Source organism: Diadema setosum, chromosome 11, assembly GCF_964275005.1.
Source record: "Diadema setosum chromosome 11, eeDiaSeto1, whole genome shotgun sequence".
Lineage (NCBI taxonomy): Eukaryota > Metazoa > Echinodermata > Echinoidea > Diadematoida > Diadematidae > Diadema > Diadema setosum.
Genome location: NC_092695.1, coordinates 36229592 through 36249157, shown reverse-complemented (window position 1 = coordinate 36249157; position 19566 = coordinate 36229592). Strand labels below are relative to the sequence as shown.

Sequence of the window (19566 nt, the reverse complement as noted above, 5' to 3'; positions counted from 1 at the left end):
ATGGGGCTGGTGTAGGGGCGGGAGAGGTAGGATGGCGTGGTGGAGGAGGGGGGTTTATGTTTCTCTTTATTTATTCACAAATAACAGAGGCAAACAAACCAATAAACAAAAGATACAGGACACAGTGTAATGAGTACACTGTGATTTTGCTGATTTCTAGATGCAAAACTTGTGATGCATGGTATGTGAAGAGTAGCAACTATTACAAAATCTTAAAATCCATTATTTTCTCTATCCATACACTACACTGTAGGATTCACATGGCACATAATAGGTTCTCTCTAGCAAGAGTTAAAGGTCCAATCACATACACATTGTAGCAACCTTTACACTGTGGCAACCTGTCTAAAGAGGTCACTTCTTCCTTTTTAATCTACTTCCTCAGAGAGACTTGTTCTACTGTACAGCACGAGAACATAGAAAAATTAACAAGAGAAGAAAGATGAATTTCTCTCAGTTCCCATGCGAAATGCTTGGTGTTTCTGAGCAGAGATATGTGTACGTATGTGTGTGTGTGTGTGTGTGTGTGTGTGTGTGTGTATGTGTGTGTATGTGTGTGTGTGTGTGTATGTGTGTGAGTACAGACAAACAGCTCCTGTATTTCCCTCAGTCCCTCTTAAGGACGGTGTGGTAGGCGTTCCTCAGCAGCGCGTACGGATAGCAAGACTCCAGGAGGTCTTGGGTCAGGAATGGCGACTCCTTCACAATCTACACACAGACACATAAAACAAGGACAAGTTGACTCCAAATCAATCCATCCATTTGAATTCATTCTTTGAGATCTATCAAAGAATCATGAAAGTTTTATGCAGAGTCCGTTGACAGGAAAACATTACTCATTGCAAATTACTGTTGTTACTTGCTATTACAGTTTCTATCTTTACCATTATTTGCCTTGTGCAAAGTGTCAACAACTAATATCATGTAAATATATATCATTTATTGAATATCACATTTAATGAATATGACACTTCTTGGCCTATACTGTGACCATTTGGGGTATGAGCATAACACTATCAGTAGTATGTAACTACAAGTGAAATGCTTTCAGAATATCACTGATAGCCATCAGGTCAACCACATGAATGAAATAGGGATCACAGCAGCAACTTAAGTCTTGAGTCAATTTACTTCCAAATTTTCCCTGCTGGTCAATATGTTTTTTCTACAGTTTATTGGTTAAGTCACGTGACTGATGGGAGGAATCATGTGACTTGTGAGGAAAGTCATGTGACTGTTGTGTGTACCCACCTGATCCAGGAGAAGGTGGAGGGACTCCCGGCCCTTGATGGTGATCTGCTTGTCCGTTTCTTGGCCAAGGTGCAGCATGTTCGAGGAGGTCAGCTGGAGAGGACAAACAGGGAAGGAGAGGTCAAATTGAAGTGTCAAATAGCCCTGCCAAGCCATTGCATATAATTTGTTTTATAGTCGGGTCAAAAGAGCATAAACCAAACAATCTTGTGCATTTACTACATGAAATGGTTTCTCAACATCTATAATTGACATTGATACAATATTTGTCAAAACTGTCTGCTTATCTAGGTAAACTGCAATACACGGCACATGGTCCCGGTGGTTTAGTCGAATGCGTACGCGGGCGCACATCGCAAGTTTCCTACAGAGACCTACGCTATGCATGATCACACTGAGGCTATATGAGGGGGAAGGGAAGATGGCTGAAGCAGCATTATAATCTTGAGGTCTTGTGGGTATGGTGCCATTCATATTCAAATGATAAAATGCCAAGATGTGATCATGTGAAATGTCAGCTTGCTTAATACATAAACAGAATGTCATATTTGAAAGAAATAATTTACCAGATGCCATGACAGTTAATTTGAATTAAAGAATTCAGTTTCAGAATAGAAGCAACCATCTGCATAACTCATGGAAGTTTATAGTGCAATTGAATATTTGTACTGCATTTGATTTTGATTTTCAATCAGTGATATATATGCCTGTACAGGAGAGATTCTTGTGCAAAGAAAATCAGGCATGGAATGAAGGTTAAAGTCAGAAGCTCAACCGTGAATAAACATTTCATTTTTTTCTTTAATGTCAAAAAAGTGTGAAACCTGACGACAGTCAAAAATTGTCTGAGCAGCATGTCTTTTGACATTTGATTTGAGTGGCAGAAAAGTGGGCATGAGAGCAACTGAATGGCAGAGAGAATGGTTATGGATCAATGATCTTCTTACAGCTAAGAACTCTTGCAGCCGGTCCTCAATGTCCCCACGTCCGTGCAGAGAGAAGAGCGCCCCCGCGATGGCATTGATGGCCTTGGCATAGCAGTGGCAGTTGTTTGGGTGGGCGTCGTACATCGGGTGGTAGATGGTGCTTTCGCTGCGGGCCAGGGTGCGCAGCGAGACGGCGATGAAGACCATGAGGAGACAGGAGAGGTTGTAATCCTGATCAGGATCAACTAGAGGGAAAAAACAAAAACCAATTAAATAAATAAAAATGCTTGAAACACCACCAAACTTTGTGAGAAATGTTCAGATAGCATCTGGTGTGAGTACTCAAAAGTCTGCTTCATACAACCAATGTAGCTGTTTCCCCAATCCCTTCATATTTTGCCTTGGTGCATGCATGAAGCATATTCCAGTGGAAATTTGCATTATCGAAAGAAACATCAGTAGCTGGACAGGAGGGGGATGTGGAGGAAAAAGGTGAGTAATTGTTTTCAATGAATTTTACTTACACAGGAGAAAAGAATTTTCTCTTCTATACACAGAAAGATGACCAGACTGTGTCCACCAGTAAAGAGTGTGTTTGTGAGTGGCAGTGTGTATATATGTGGGTATGCATGTAAGCAACTGAAGTCTTTCATATTGCCCAGTCTATAGTCAAAATAAAATGTATGTATATGACATGCTCACAGCAAATAGCATAAAACATAAAGGGTATGTCAACCTTGTAATAGCACTGAAACATATCTACAACACTTCTAGAATACATTTCCTGTCTTTCTCGGCAAAATGGTCACAGAACAACACTTACTTTCCTTCTCGGAGCGCAGAGCACTGACCAAGGCAGGGTCCACATTACAGGACAGCCCTACGCTGCTGGCCAGTGTGTCAACAATGATGGCGTCCTGTCCCGCGGCTCTTACATGCTCCTTGAAGTCAATGATGGCACTGTATAGGAATGGTACTCTGCGAGCTAGCACCTGACGCGAAAGAGCAAACAAACACTGCATGACTCATTTATCTTATGAAAGCAATACAGTCCTATAAAATCACCAAACACTAATAACTTAACTACTTCACATGTTTCTCCATGCTGGAGTTCAACCAAATATGCCGTGATTCTCCATATATCTAAAAATGGCACACAAGGTCCTTGTAAGTGATGGGCCAAACAGATCATCTACTGTCAACTGCACACATGAGCTGTAACATAGCACTACTAGCTATGTTACAGAAAGGTGACCATTTGAATAGTGCAGCAACTGGCTGGAGTTAATGCCATTATGACTTGAGGACACAGAGGACTAAAAATCCAGTGCAGTCTACTGATGACACATTGTGGTTTAAAACATTGATTCCTTTCTGCTCCATCAACATGTGACTTACTTCACTGAGTGCCTCCTGGGTCAGGGCCTTGAAGGCTAGGATGATGCCTATGATGTTGAGCCGCATCAAGAGGTTGTCCACATCTAGTTTAGAGATGGAGGTTGAAAGAGATAGAGAGTGTGTCTATACATTCATACGAGATGTCTATCTTCAGAGAGGACAATTATCCTGTTATCATTAAAGGGATGGTATAGTAGTGGTCAAGGTGAGGATTCAGCTTTTTTACTTTTTGCGATACTTAGAAACTATTTTATGAAATGTTTAAGAGGAATTCAAAGTTTATATGATTAAAATCGGTTTTGAATTGGCTGAGATATCCAGAAACAAAGTAAAACAAAGTGATCCTAACAAAAGGTGGGTCCCACCATTTACTAGGATCGCTTTGTTTGGACATCTGAGCCATTTCAAAAATAACTGTCATCAAATAAACTTTGAATTCCTCCTAGAATTATGACTATGTTCTTTCATATAAGAGGTTTCTCATTATCTCAAAAAAAGTCATTAAAAAGAAGAACTAGAAATGTCGCTATGGCGACTGATGCCTCCGCCATAATGCATGATTCGCCCAATAGGTGTATTATAGTGCAATGTCTTCACAATATGTGATGACAGTGTCACATAACTGGCAAAGCATTGAAATGACAGGTTGGTCAGAAATATCTTGAATATTCGCTTTCCTTGAACTAGGTTTGCTATAATTGTCGAAGAGTGCAGGTACATGTATTTGGGGAATTGAGGATTTTTACTTGACTTCTGACTGACCCTTTTATAAGTTTATGCATTGAGTAATTTTCAAGGTATGAAGAAAGAGTGTAATTGAGTATAAAATAGAATTTTTTTTTTGCATTTTTTCAGGCCTTGACCCTTAACCTTTGACCTTTGACCTTCTGGCAGGAAATTTCCAAGAGAATCTCCATTAAGTAATACATGTATATAAAGTTTTAAAGGTAGGGGATACCTTTTACAGACCTCCCAAAATGCAGCAAAACATTAAATATGAACCTCAGGGGACTTGTTTAGGCCACTGCTGAGAAATTTGGAAGTCAACAGTTATCTACAATTTGAATAATGCACAAAACTCAACTACTCAGTAGTTCTGTGTGTCAGCCACACTTAAGCCTTTTTGTTGCAGTCTTCTGTATTTTTTTATCTATAAACACAAATCTAAAAGTATAAGAACTAATGTAATAACATATAGAGTGTGTGGCAAGAATGTATATAGAAATGTTTGTAAGTTTGGATGAACTTTCTTCACAAAATATACATGATGGACACACATGCAGTGCATGGGTCTGCAAAGGTAGCCTATTAATGTACTGGAATTTATGGTGAGCCCCCAAAAAAATTCAATTCAAAATCTAACGGTCAATAAAAATGTACTAAATGTTACCTTCCACTTTCAATACTTTATGGGAGTTTCTAAAATGATCTTCTCTTCAACATACCACTGTACTTTTACACCTCTTCATTTAAGGCATGCAAATGGGATTCCCTACTTTAAAAATAATAATGCAAGCATTGCATATACTAGTAAATGAGGGAAATAGTAAAATTTTGAAGAGTTGACCTTGACCTTTGACCCCCTGACTATTGACCCATGACCCCTAAATTCCCTAGATAATCCCTGCCAGTCAGTACATGCATTTGCACCAAGTTCCATGAAGATACATTGAACCATTTGCGAGAAAAGTGAAATTGTAACATTTTCACCTAACCTTTGACCTTTTGACCTTTGACCTTATGACATGAAACTCTCTCTGGAGAATCTTTATGCAGTAGTTCATGTCTACAATAAGTTTCAAGAAAATACCTTCGGGCATTGCATGGATATGGGGGAAATAGCAACATTTTTAACATTTGACCTTGACCTTTTGACCTTTGACCTCTTGCCAATGTCACTAAAATCTACTCAACTACTTGCCCCATCATACATCATCCTTGGACCAAGTTTGGTGAAAGCTGCTTCATCCAGTTTTGAGTTATCACATAAACAGATAAATTTCAGGATTTGACCTTGATCTTTGACCTGTGACCTCAGTCCGATCTCACTCAAAGATTAAGCAAGTAATTGTCCCACCATACATCATCCTCGGACAAAGTTTGGTGAAATTTGCTTGATCCAGTCTTGAGTTATCGCGTAAACAGATACAATTTCATGATTTGACCTTGACTTTTGACCTTTGGCCTTTGGCCGATTTCACCCAAAATCTAATCAAGTAATTGCCCCATCACACTTTATACTTGGACCAAGTTTGGTAAAATTCCAGTCAATATTACTCGAGTTATCGCGTAAACGAAAGCGGACGGACGTACGTACGTACGGACGGACGGACGGACAACCCGAAAACATAATGCCTCCGGCACCACTTCGTGGCGGAGGCATAAAAAACATTTTGGAAACCTGAAACCCCATCTCAACCGAAACTGTACCATCCTTCAAATCGACACTTGTGGACTTCACTGCATATAATACACTGGAGAAGACTAGATGGAATTTGTCAAAGACATTAATTCTGCACAACGTAATTAAGACATTTTCAATCGTTTGCCAATTTGAGAAAGAGGAACTTCAATCTTCTAAAAGGTAATGCCATGTTAAGAATTGGCTGTGAATTTTGACCGTATGATGCTTTTCAAAACTCTGCAATGGAAAAAAAAATGATTTGATTGTGAAAGATAATCCTTTTTTTCTACCTTGTGATATGGCAACAATGAATAGCATGAGTATCAGTACAGAGATACAGCATTAATTGATGCAAATGTAGTTTCTGGGATGTGATGGGTTAAGGAATGCTTGCCCAGATGTAAGACTCACGTTTGAGTTGTTGCGACAGCTGCGCCATGATGTCCGGCTTGTCAAAGTTGGTTCTCAGTTGGGCTAGCACATCCTTGTTCTCGATCACGAGTTTCTAGAAGGTTACAATCAAAGGGAGTGGCCACAGGAAGTCTGAGTAAGTAGATCCACCATGCCATTTGGCCACAATCCAAGCAGACATCACATGTTATCTCCCCGGCAAATTTTTAACCATGTGCTGGCCAAATTACACTGTACGTTCCTTTCTCTCTCACAGTTCCAAACTTACAGCAAATACTATGGGTTCTGTTTCTTTTTTTTAGACTATGAACATATATTGTAATCACAAGTTCAGTGCACGCCAATTTGTATCAAATTAATCCTAAGACCATCACAAATCTTTTCTTTGTACTTATTTGAGAGGTACCAGTGAAAGGGCAAAACTTCCCTTCTCACTGTAACCACTGGCCATGAATACTAGGATACCGTCTCAGAGGGCCTTGGTCTACTTACAAGGGTACTGTATACGCCGAATATTTCGCGAGGTTTTTACTTTTGCGAATTTCGCGAGTCAGGGTACTATTCGCGAAATTAAAGACACACAGAAGTATTGACTTTGATCCAGATGTGAATGTGACATACGCGTGTACACTTCTCCGTTTAGTACAGGACTCCACGATGGCGAATTTAACCACTCGCGAAATCGTCGGGAATACCCGATTTGTGAAAATTTAGACTTGCGAAATATATGCCGTATACAGTAACTACTGACTCGTGCCTGTGATATTGTCACAATGTCACTACTCTAAATCTGGCATAGTGATATTTAGGCACTGAAATCAAACAAAAAGTGATGTTTACAATTAAAATATGTGCAATGGAGGAGGTAATAAACTACATGCTACAATAATACAAACTTAATTGCTGAAATCTCCCAGTTTCAAGGGATTCAAGACTGGAAGTGACCTCTGATAAGACTCTGACTGGGTATTTACTTACCTTGAGCTCGCCCATCTGACTAGCAATGTGCCACATCAAACTCTCATGAAGGAACTTCATACCATAGGCTCCAATCAGCTCAGCAAGGGATCGTAGCTCTGTTGATAAACATAAAGTACACCCATCATTTACAATATTAATCACCATTACCGCAATGCCTATTCTAAGAATCATTAGTGTGTAGGATGTCATTTTGAACATTTATTTTGATAAAGTACTGTAAAACGAGGAATGTTTGCATGCATTTTAATTTCGCATGCATTTTAATTTCGCAAATTTTGCGAGCACCTAGATTTGTGAAATTAAAATGCAAGCGAAAGTTCTTGTCTACACTATGTGCATTGAATGCCAGTGGCAGTTCGCGAAAATTTCATGCCGCAAAAAAGGCCGTCGGCTCCAATTCGCAAAAAATTCATGACGCGAATATATATTGTTTTACAGTATACACTTTACATGTAAGACAATGTCAGGAGTGGAAGAATTTGTTATCAAAGAGCACCAGGCAAAATGAAATATTTAAGTTGTGTCTCTTTTCATATGAAAAGTTGTTGATTTCCCATCCTGGAGACAATAAACATTGCAGTGTAAAAGGAGGCAATAACATCGCATGTTGCTAATTTTTGCAAATACCAGTTAACTTTCCAGAGGAAAACATTACAAAATCCATGGCACACAGTGGGTAGTTTCACATCTCATTACAGCATTACCTCATCTTATCACTGAACAGTTTTGCTGTGGCACTCAGTACCTGAGCTTACAACAATCAATCTACAATGCTAGACCACATGTAAAGAATGAATCAACCAATGAATCAACCACTGAATCAAACAATTACTACGTAAAAAAGATATAGCACAAAAATACATAAGATTTCTTTGACTTGACGAGTAAACACTAATAGCAAAATATGAATAAATGAATTAATAACATGGAAAAAAAAAATGAGCCGTATTCTGGGTATCAATCACCACTGTCATTATCGAGCTCCACCCCTCACCTGTGACATCGGTGTACTCCTCTGCATTGAAAGGCAATTGTTTGTCAGGGGCCAGACTAATAAAAGCCTTCTGGTGAGGGGAGTAGATGATGTGGCAGGTGGTCACCTTGCGTAGGAACACCTCAAGATACCTGTGATGGCAAAGCAAGGAAAGAAATATCTTTCAATAATCTTGCAGCAAAAGACAAAAATTTGTAGCAGAAAAGGATATCTTTTTACAGAAATGTTACAATTGAAAATTAATAAGCCAATCCTCTCAATTGAAGTCTGCAGTCATGGCAATGTGAACTCAACCAAATTTCACTGAAAAACTAGATATATCGCTACGGCCACTGATATGCCTCCGCCATAATGCATGGTTCTCCTAATAGGTCTATAGTACAATGTCTTGACAATGTGTGATGACAGTTTCACACAATTGGCAAAATATTAAAATGACAGGTTTGCCACAAATGTGCTGAATGTTCAGTTTCCTAGAACAAGGTTCAATTGGATGAATGATTAAAAATGTCAGAGTGCAGGTATTTGGGGAACTGATGATTTTTACTTGACTTTTGACCCTTTTATAAGTTTATGCATTGAGTAATATTCAAGGTATTGAGAAAAAGTATAATTTCAGTATCAAATGGGAAAATAGCATTATCTAAACCTGGCCTTTGACCTTTGACCTCACAGTTCCAAAGAGAATCACTGTTAGGTTGAACATGCATAAATATGTAAGTTTCATGATGATACCTTGAGTTACTTTTGAGATATGGAGGAAAAAGTGCAATTCAACACTTTCACTTGACCTTTGACCTTTTGGCAAGAAACTTCCCACAGAATATATATCGGGTAATACATGCATACATCAAGTTAAAAAAAAAAAAAAACCTTCAGGCATTGCATAAATATAAGGAAAGTAGTGATATTTTGAGGAGTTGACCTTGACCTTTGACCCCCTGACCTTTGAACCATGACCCCAACTTCCCTAGATAATCACTGCCCATTGGAACAAGCATATATACTAAGTTCCATGAAGATACCTTGAACCATTTGCGAGATATGGAGAAAAACATGAATTTTCAACCTTTTTTTTTCACAAAATAACCTGTGACCTTTGACCTTCAACCCCGTGACCCTAAAATCCAAATAAAGTATTATCCCCCCAGGATATACCCTCATACCAAGTTTGATGTAAAACCACCACACGGTTCTTGAGATATCGACAAAAACAAAATGGGACGGACGTACGTACGGACGGACGACCCAAAAACATAATGCCTCCGGCCACTTCGTTGGCGGAGGCATAAAAAAATTGGTCATGAAGCAAGGCCAGCGTCGCACACACAAACAGACCCTGTTAAATTTACTTTTTCATGTATAAAGACGGAACAAGCGAGGGCACCATCACCAAAAACAATAGGCGTCTTCGTTTTACCATAACACACCTTCATGCCAAATTTGAAGATGATCTAAGAAGAACTGCAGCCAGTATAGTGCTCACAAGAAAATCTCTGCGGCGGACGCGGTGCAACGAGGCCAAATCCATAGTATCCTCCGAACTCTGTTCGGGGGATACAATGAGTGGATGACCTATATGTCAACACTCAGCATACTTTCACACCCCATGATAGCATACTATGCAAATGATATGCAAATGAGTCCATTATGCCCATTGCATATGGATATGAAAGATTGAAAATACTGAAAAATGTGAAATACATACACTTTGTATGACTACGTTCCTCTTTAACTGGAACATTTTCTCTGTGTGTACAGCTATAATTGTCATCTACAGAAACATTCAAATCAAAACTTCAAAACTTTACCTATTCCTCTCACACTGAGGACTATAATTGCAGTCTATAATGTTCCGAACAATTGTATTCTTTATCTGGTATGTGTTTGTTGTTGTTTGCCATTTTCTTCTCTGTTGTCATGTTTGAACATGTGTTATATCTATCTTTTCATTTGTGAAGCGCAAGGAGCACTAAAAAGCGGACCTGTGTGCTATACAAGTAGCCACTATTATCATTATTATTATCATTGCTACTTCTACTACTATTACTACTACTACTACTACTACTACTACTATTACTACTACTACTACTACTACTACTACTACTACTAATACTAATACTACTACTAATACTACTACTAATACTACTACTAATACTAATACTAATTGAACTCTGCAATACATCTTGTAAAACTATGTCTGCTGATTCTTTAACTCCTTTACATGTATGTGAGTGTTTTTTTGTGAGTGAATATATGCTACTGTCATACATTGTATAGTACAGGTGTGAATAATGTGCACAGCTATTAATATTTACCAGGTACCATATTTTTTCCTTTCTTTGATTTCACATTTTTCACAGAGGAAGACATTCAAAACTACAGAAGCACTCTGAGAGCGCAGACCTCCGCCAAGCATGCAGCTCATTTCCACCACTGATCTTGTTCTTCCATAGAAGTGATTTCCACCCATACATACTTATAGCATTGTGCTCTGAAAGTCGCCCAATTTCCCAATATAGAAGCCTTTGTTACGTCATAAACCCTCAGCTGCACGGCGCGCCTCGCCCTAGCAGAAACTAGAGCACGCACTTTAGTGCGCGCATGCAAACCTCAAATACGCGCAGCCTGAACTCCCAAGTTCATTGACCCTACCTGCCAAAATATCAAAAATCTTTCATAAATTCCTCCAAAATTCTCAGATCACTACCAAAATTTGATCATCTGTTACTTGTATCAATCTAAACCTTTCCTGCAAGTTTCATCCAAATTCGTTACCTACTTTTTGAGTTATTTTGCACACAGACAAACTACCTAACTAACTAACAAACAAACAAACAAACCAACGGTCACGAAAACATAACCTTCCCCCTTGGCGGAGGTAATAACACAGTAACAGCAGATTTGTGACAGAAAAAAATCTACTTTGTCTGCAGATTATCCTATCATTGTTTTGATAGCAGAAATTCTAAAGAATTTGATAGGGTTGGGGTTTTAGGTGGTATGGAATTGTTAAATGGTATTGTTAAATTCAAGTATCAGAATGGCTAATCACTTTCGACATCCAGCTGGATCCCTGCTTGGCAAACTGCTTGGCACACTCTCTTATTGCCACAAACTAGCATTAGACTAACATGAAAACATATAAGTGGGACTGTAAGGACAGCAGCAATTCTGCTTAACCCACCACCTAGGCTTCAGTTTCTGTACCCGTTCACATGGGTGAACCAACATTTAAGAATTTTTAGCTGGCAGAAATGTATCAATACATTGCTTTGAAAGTGATTGCTATACAGAATCAGAGCGTATGTGAGTTTTGTCCTGGCAGCTCATATTACAGGATATAACAGTAGTTGTTGAATTCATGTTCATGGACTACAGCAGTGAACACAGAAATGTACACATGCACGTTACATGATCAGGAGTTGATATTTTCACATGTTGTTAGATTTGCGAATAGTACCCAGATCGCAGAATTCCCACAAATAACCCCAGGAAAACAGGTACGGTATGAAGTCTCATTAATAAAGATTGTCTTTGATGCGTTTGAGGGGACAAAAAAATGATGTCAAGTATCAAAACTAAATGCAATCGTAAAATTTGCTTTGTGTTTGCTCTGTGTTGTGGGCTGCTCAGGTACAGCCCTGTCGCGATTTATACAGCGACTGGGCTGTGTATAGTTAGTGTACAGTGTACAGTGTATTTACATAATATGCACAGCCCTGTACAGTGTATTTACATAAGCATTGTACTTACAGCAAGTCATGACTGTGTATAGTTAGTGTACAGTGTATTTACATAATATGCACAGCCCTGTACAGTGTATTTACATAATATGTGTATGCACAGGCCTGTCACATCATTATCACAGCAAGTCATGACTGGTACTCTTAGTGGTCTCAGTCTGGTGGCCCCTGGCTGGGCCCCCTGCCTTGGGCCGGCACTTAGGCTCCTGGCCTCGGCCCCGGCCCCTGGGCCACTGGGCCCCTGGGCCTGGGCCCACTTTGGCTATGGGCCCCTGGGCCTGGGCCCACTTGGGCTCTGGGCCCCTGGTTCCGGGCTAAGGCCCGTGGCCTTGGGTCCGGCCTTAGGCCCCACCTTTGGCCCGGCTGCACTTTGTACATGGTCTATGTGAAATCAGGCTTGTCTGTAACTGTATAATTACAAATATTTACAAATAATCACAAATGATCAACAGGTCCACACTACATATAGGACTATATGAATATATGAATATATGATTATATGATTATATGAATATATGAATATATACAATGTATGTGATTATATATATTATTATATATGAATATATAAATGTGATCAGCCATTCTGTTACAGTGTCAGATCTGCAGTCAGTCATATATAGCAAATTTTATGCATGTATAAATGGCATACATTCATGTGTACAGTATGCTACTTGATTGAACCAGCCAATGGAGAAAGATCACACCATTGAACAATACTTGAAAGACACGTACAGTTCAATGACTAGATGCTTGTTATTATGAACTCTGTAGAGGTATGCAGCCCTCTTCAGATGGAAAACATACAGTTGGCTATCAAACAGAGCTTGCAAAACCATCAACAATTTATTGAGTTGGATTTGTGTGTGTGTGTGTGTGTGATAGAGCTATTTGGCTTGTTTCCTTTGCATGCATCATCACAAATTCCCGAAGTCTGAATAAAGTGAAACCAAGACCTTCACATATATGTGCTGCATTGTAAGGTGCTGGATCAGAGCACTACCATAGATTGACACCATGGCGGGAATTGTGCTAACAGTGTACTATCCTTCCTGTGCATTTATGTTAAAGTGTACCAATACCCTGAAAATCACATTTTAAAAAATAACCTGTGACCTTTGACCTTCAACCCCGTGACCCTAAAATCCAAACAAAGTATTATCCCCCCAGGATATACCCTCATACCAAGTTTGATGTAAAACCACCACATGGTTCTTGAGATATCGACAAAAACAAAACGGGACGGACGTACGTACGGACGGACGGACGACCCGAAAAACATAATGCCTCCGGCCACTTCGTTGGTGGAGGCATAAATAAATGTATACACATATCATTATATTTCAGGGCTTGACTTTGTTTTTGTCAGATGGCCCGCTTCGAACACCACAATCTTTAAATCTGAAATTTTGTTGGCCCAAAACAGATATGTACAGTGTAGTGCCCAAAATAAAAGCATAAGTAACAATCAATTCTAAATCACAGTTGTCCCATCAGGCTACCAAAAGATAAATTTGGTGGCCCCAACACTAATTTTCAGTGGTCCTGGGCCATCAAGCCACTGCTAATGGCAAGCTTTGTATAAAACCTATCAAGTGAATTTCTTGATAGATCACCACACAGATCTGAGCAAAAGCATTTGCAGACTAGCTTTTGCTTTGACTGGTTCTTTAATGTGCCAGAGATATTGCACTCCACATGGTAGATGATGATAGTGAGTTGATTCTGAAGGTAATTCATACCAGTTTGTGTACAGCATGGTGATGGTCTTCTCCCCATGGCTGTCTTGTTGCTGTGTCTGCTGCAGCATCACGTTATTGAAGACTCGTGTAATGTCCACTTGGACTGGGAACAAATTGCAGAGATTAGAGCAAGTGAGGGAACACAGCTACAGACAAGAGTCTCTCTCTCTCTTTTTTTTTCATAACACTGAAAAGTAGCGCAAAAAGCTGATGAAAACTGCTTATCCAATAGTGGCGATCCAGTGGAGTAAAATGGTGTCAAAAGGGGCCGGAGCTTTCGATCCTAGCAGAATCTTCGCTGGAACCAAAATGACCCATTTAGGTCATTTAGGCCTTGATGAAAATTCTGCTACGATTGAAAGCTCACGCCCCTTTTGACTCCAACATTTTACAAGTGTTACATTCAAAGTGTGACGGAATACAAAGAAGATGACATTGGAATCACCCACATGTCAGAGATTGAGGATTAGAATTCAAATCTGAATGGTATCTCCAATTAATGAATCACCAATACTTTCAGTAACACAGATTTTGTGGTTATTTGTGCATCTTTGGAATGATGCTACATAGATCTAGTCCATGAGATATGATTTGAATTATCATACTTTTGAAATATGTGAATGAGCAAATGAGTCCTGGTACTGAGGAATGTGCACAAGAATTTGAGTCTCTGTTCATAATTGCAATCGACTGTTACATGCTCCACTTAAGCATAAGCATTAAAAATGAACCACATAAAGGAATACATAAGTCATGGGTGTGGCAAGCTCTGCATAATGCTCAACCTTAACCCGTTGAGGACGGACTGATTTTGCTACAACACGCATTTCCCATAGACACCTGCCCGAGTATACTCGGGACTCGTCCTCAACGGGTTAACACCAAACGTGGAGGAATGTACAGACTTCATCGTGGGACTCACCATAGCTCTCGATGCTCTGGAGGACATTCATGTATGTCCTAACACTGGTGAGAAGCTCCGAAGGTTTGGCTATCTCATTAGTCTCAGGGCTGTACATCATCATGCCAACGAGGGCTCTGTCACAAAAGAGAAAATAATCCATCACAGTAAACACACATATTCACACACTCAAACATACACGGAGTCAAGAGCCCTGATAGGAACTTTCGGGACATTTTTTCTCAACCGTGAGATTTTTGAAAGAAAGAAGTATCAATTGAAAGCAGCTCTGTCTTAAATATGATGACAAGGCTTTTTTTCACTTCTTGTAAGGACTCAAACAAGAGATGAGAATTTAATTGTTCATCTGGTGAGTTTTTATCGTCAAAGTGCTCATCACATATGATCAAACATGCCATCATATACAACACAAAGGGCTACGGCACAAGGGATATGGTGACAGAGCAGGGAAAAACGTGAATAATCAAATAGACAGCCAAACAAACAATGCAGAATGGATGAGATACCAGCATATAAAAGAATATGTATGCTTCATGAGTGGTGAAACTGTGAGAGATGTGCTGAAAGACTTACTTGGCAAATCTCGCCTCCAGATGCTGAATGAGGTACTCTCTGGGAGCAAAGGTGTGGTCCCACACCAGGATCTTGGAGGCGTGGTTAATGGCCGTACACAGCTCGGACAGGGAGATGTGAAGACGGTCAAACCTGGTGGGTCAGCCAATGGAATCATGTGTTACATTGTGTGAATGGGATAACCAGGGTTGGACAGCTATTTCATGGTGAACAAACTGGACTTATGCTATCTCCCCAGCCAAATTTGACATCTAACAAGAAATTTAACAACCAGGTCAACATGATTTGGTGTTCCACATGCAATCAATATCCTGCCAATCTTGTCATCCAATATCAGCTAACTACACACACACAAAAAGCATTGCTCAGAGAGGAACTTCAATACTGTATACGCCAAATATTTCACGAGGTTTTTATTTTTGCGAATTTCGTGAGTCAGGTGCTATTGGCAAAATTAAAGACATGTGAAAATATTGACTATGATCCCGATGTGGATGTGACGTATATGTACATTTGTACATATGTACATTTCTCTGTTCAGTACAGGACTCCACAATCGCGAATTTAACCCCTCGCGAAATGTCAGGAATTCCCGATTCGCGAAATTTAGACTAGCTAAATATATGGCATATACAGTATGTGGGCTTGAAGTTATGTGATACTGCTTTCTTCACTGTGTGACAAGATGTGTATGGCTGTGTTCTTAAACTGGTCTCCTTCCTACCAATGTAATTTGTGACAGGCTGTCATAAATCTGAGTTCTACATGTAGTTAAAATCTTACGGTTTGTAAATGGTACATACCCAATGTACAACTGTAACAAACTTTACATAGTTTACCAGATGTTTCACCAAGTGCATTGTCAGACTATCCATCAAAGTGCTTCAATGTTAAATCAAGTGGTCTTGATAAATTAACCATCTGCAGTCATGACTTCAGTGGTTTCAAGGGGCTCTGGGATATTGGAGGAAGAAATTGGAATCCACCAGGATGCTGTCTTGCTCTGAGTAACTTCCTGCCATAATGACAGCATGGTGAAAAACTGCACAGTAGGAAAACCATGATGTTCTACCAAAGGATCCTTGTTGCATTTTGCTCTCTCTATAACACTCCAGGATCACTCCTGGCAAAGATTTAGATGGATACTCATTCTGCAGACCTATTTTTTCCTCTGACAATTATGTACAGTATCAAACTTTTTTTTTACTTCTATAAATCATTCAACAACAGTAATGAAACACACAATTTGCAACAATCAAGTGACTCCTGGCTACTAAATCTTCAACTTTGCTGCATCTCGTATCAAATGAAAAGTAAGGACTTACTCAGTAAGATTCTCTCTGGTCTTGCGGAAACTCTCCGTGCCAGGCGTAGGGTTCTCCACCAGAGCTTTCAGACGGTTCTTGTCCACCGTTTGCTTGCTCTTGCGCTGCAGCTCATGTTTGATGTGGATCGGGGCAGCATTCTTGGGCAGGAGCTGTCAAGATGGTGGAGAGACAAGTCATTGAGATCCCAAGTCATTCCACAGTGGCAACACATTTTGATAATCAAGCAGACAAGGCATCCAATGATTCTGTTCCATGACACAGTTACGGAGTATTGTCTGCCCGTAAGGTAGCCTAGATTCTGGACTCTATTTATGATATCTTTATTTGAGTTGCCAAATTAAAGCTGTACGCATCAAGGCAAGTCATGACATGATCCCAAGAACTAGAGGAGAAAAGAGTCCAGACCAATAGCTCTATGTTAATGATCTTCCCTTCGAATATTGAGGGAGCATACATGTGAATGACAAGTGCATGAACTTTTGACCCCTGTCCTCAGCTGAGAGCAATCTGTCTAAGTTCTTTTTTTTTTCCTCCTGTTCTTGGGATAGCGCCCTCACTCGATTTTACCCATACAGGTTTAGCAGCTGGAATAAATATATCATAAAAAGGCAGTACAATACATGAAGTACTTGCCACATGGTTTTTTGATTTGGAATACATATAAAAGGCCTAGGATATGATGAATTATAGACTAACAAGCTAATGATAATAAGAAAGAGAGAGTATGATTTATCTGTTTGTGTATAATGTGTGTATGTGTGTGTACACATATATTGAAAACTGAAGAGTATTATAGCAGGATTGCTATAAGGCTTTAGGGCAGAGCCTGACTGGCCATGGTCCTCACCTGGTCACTCAGATTGCACTGCTCGGAACAGATCCTGGTCACCACATCCTTCACTTCCTTGGCCAGCCGGTCAAGGAAGGCATTGGTCACTGACAGACTCCGCTCACCAACATGGAATCTCTGCTCAGGACACACGATTACACAGGAGAAAAACAAACAAACAAATGGATTGCATTATCATAATAGATAGATATTTTCACAAGACACCTTATGAATGAATTTGTTTGTATCATTTATTTCATTATAACATTCATCTATACATTTTTACTATTGAAATACACCATGAAACATACAAATTTGTATTCTGCAGTGTCCTACTGATTGGAATGTAGAAGATCAGATATAGTAATCTTAATATATTTCAAACATCTATTCCTCTCCATAATGATACACACACAAATTAAACAGTATCTAATGATAATTGATTAAAGACTTGGCATATCTATTGAAAGAGTCATTAAGACAAAAGGATCCAAAACTTGTGTGCACGTCAGACCTTCATATCAATACACTGCAGTTGTCTAGATTTTTTTTTCAAAAAAATTATCACATTTGTAGTTTAGCCAAGCATGATAATTCTAAGATAGAGTAGAAGTTTCGATAATGCTTAGTTTAGCATTTAACTACAGAATACTTTCACGAGCCTCATCCACTTTATATATTGTGCAATGTGGTTGAACCTCTACACAGTGAAAGTTTATCAGTTTGAGAAATACTCTATAAAGTCTCATTATGGTTAAGGTTCTGCCGTCATCAGACTTACTTCATCTCGAAGAAATCTTTATTTGGTTAGATGATCTAGTAATGTAATTTATAATATGAAATGACTTGTAACACAAATTGAACAGCAATATTGTAGTCATAATAACTGCAATAATAATAATAATAATAACAATAATTAAAGATCTGGGTATATCCATTAGATTGCTTGAATAGCATTTCTTTTTGCTTTATTGCAGAAGCTGAAAAATAAATTCTTAAAAGACCAATCTCATTCAATATTGATCCACGTCAAATGCATACAGAAAGTTAATTCTTCAAAATAAGATGGAATGATATTATGAGGGGAATCTCACATGTAGGTACTACAAAATTGTTAATGTCAATCTGTTTCCTATATATTCCAAACTGATCTGATCTAGCGACAATACACTATATAGCAAATGGCAGCAAGATGGCATCATATTGCAAGCAGAGTGTTGGGATAGAAAGCACTATGCTATTTGAGACACAGCAACTAACACAGGACATCTTGATAGTATGGCTTTTAAAACAACAAGCATGAACATTTTCACTGTTGCAAAGGAAACTCCTGATTGTGATACTCATTGTAAAGAGTAAGATTCATTTTCTTATAAATGAAATTCAAGGGGAAATAATACCAAATATGATAAGATATGGCAAATAGATATGAGCAATAATAAATAAAACACCATGTTTGACATGAAGTGAAAGGCAAATCATACAGCGGGATAGAACTGACACCAAAATAGACCAAAATTTACGGGAAATATTCTATTTAGAGCCTTTGGATACCCCAGCTGTGAATACCAATATACAACAAAGCGTACAGCAATGAAGCAATGTGACAAAACCATGGACAATTATTTTGTAACCATGGAACAATTTTTTCCCTACACCAAAAAGTTTTCAACACTTGTAAAGGTATCAATGAGCTTTGATATTGTCTTGATGTTGCACACAAAAGGGAATGAACTGTTGATACACTAGTTAATTTGAATGATTTGGGTTTTTATGACACCTGACACTGTGCATGCACATCTATAGTGTACAGGGGAGTGATATACTTTTTGTGGAAATGTTTTGGAGAAAATAAGAGCCACAAGGGTCAAATGATGCAAGGACACCATTACACCTTATGAAGACACAAGTGCACATACACATACAAAGACACATAAACATACACTGAAGACACAAGGAAGGAGCATGCTTTGGGCTTTGAATACAGTCTGTTTCCTTTCTTTCTTTTGAAATGCATCTCTTTAATTTGCATCAAGGCTGATTATACAATAGTTTCTTTAATGC

General features: G+C 39.0%; 1 protein-coding gene across 1 annotated transcript in view; it reads right to left on the bottom strand.

Annotated features, from left to right (window-relative positions):
• Positions 1-606: 606 nt before the first annotated feature.
• LOC140235462 (nck-associated protein 1-like) overlaps positions 607-19566 on the bottom strand; it is a 35703-nt gene continuing 16743 nt past the window's right edge. The window contains exons 17-29 of the mRNA XM_072315489.1: positions 17521-17640; positions 16671-16822; positions 15346-15477; positions 14773-14888; positions 13851-13953; positions 8366-8496; positions 7369-7466; positions 6391-6484; positions 3576-3658; positions 3001-3169; positions 2199-2422; positions 1252-1344; positions 607-708 (exon numbers count right to left, since the gene is read on the bottom strand). Of these exons, the coding sequence (XP_072171590.1) occupies positions 607-708; positions 1252-1344; positions 2199-2422; positions 3001-3169; positions 3576-3658; positions 6391-6484; positions 7369-7466; positions 8366-8496; positions 13851-13953; positions 14773-14888; positions 15346-15477; positions 16671-16822; positions 17521-17640 (1617 nt within the window). The remainder of the gene's footprint in view (positions 709-1251; positions 1345-2198; positions 2423-3000; positions 3170-3575; positions 3659-6390; positions 6485-7368; positions 7467-8365; positions 8497-13850; positions 13954-14772; positions 14889-15345; positions 15478-16670; positions 16823-17520; positions 17641-19566) is intronic.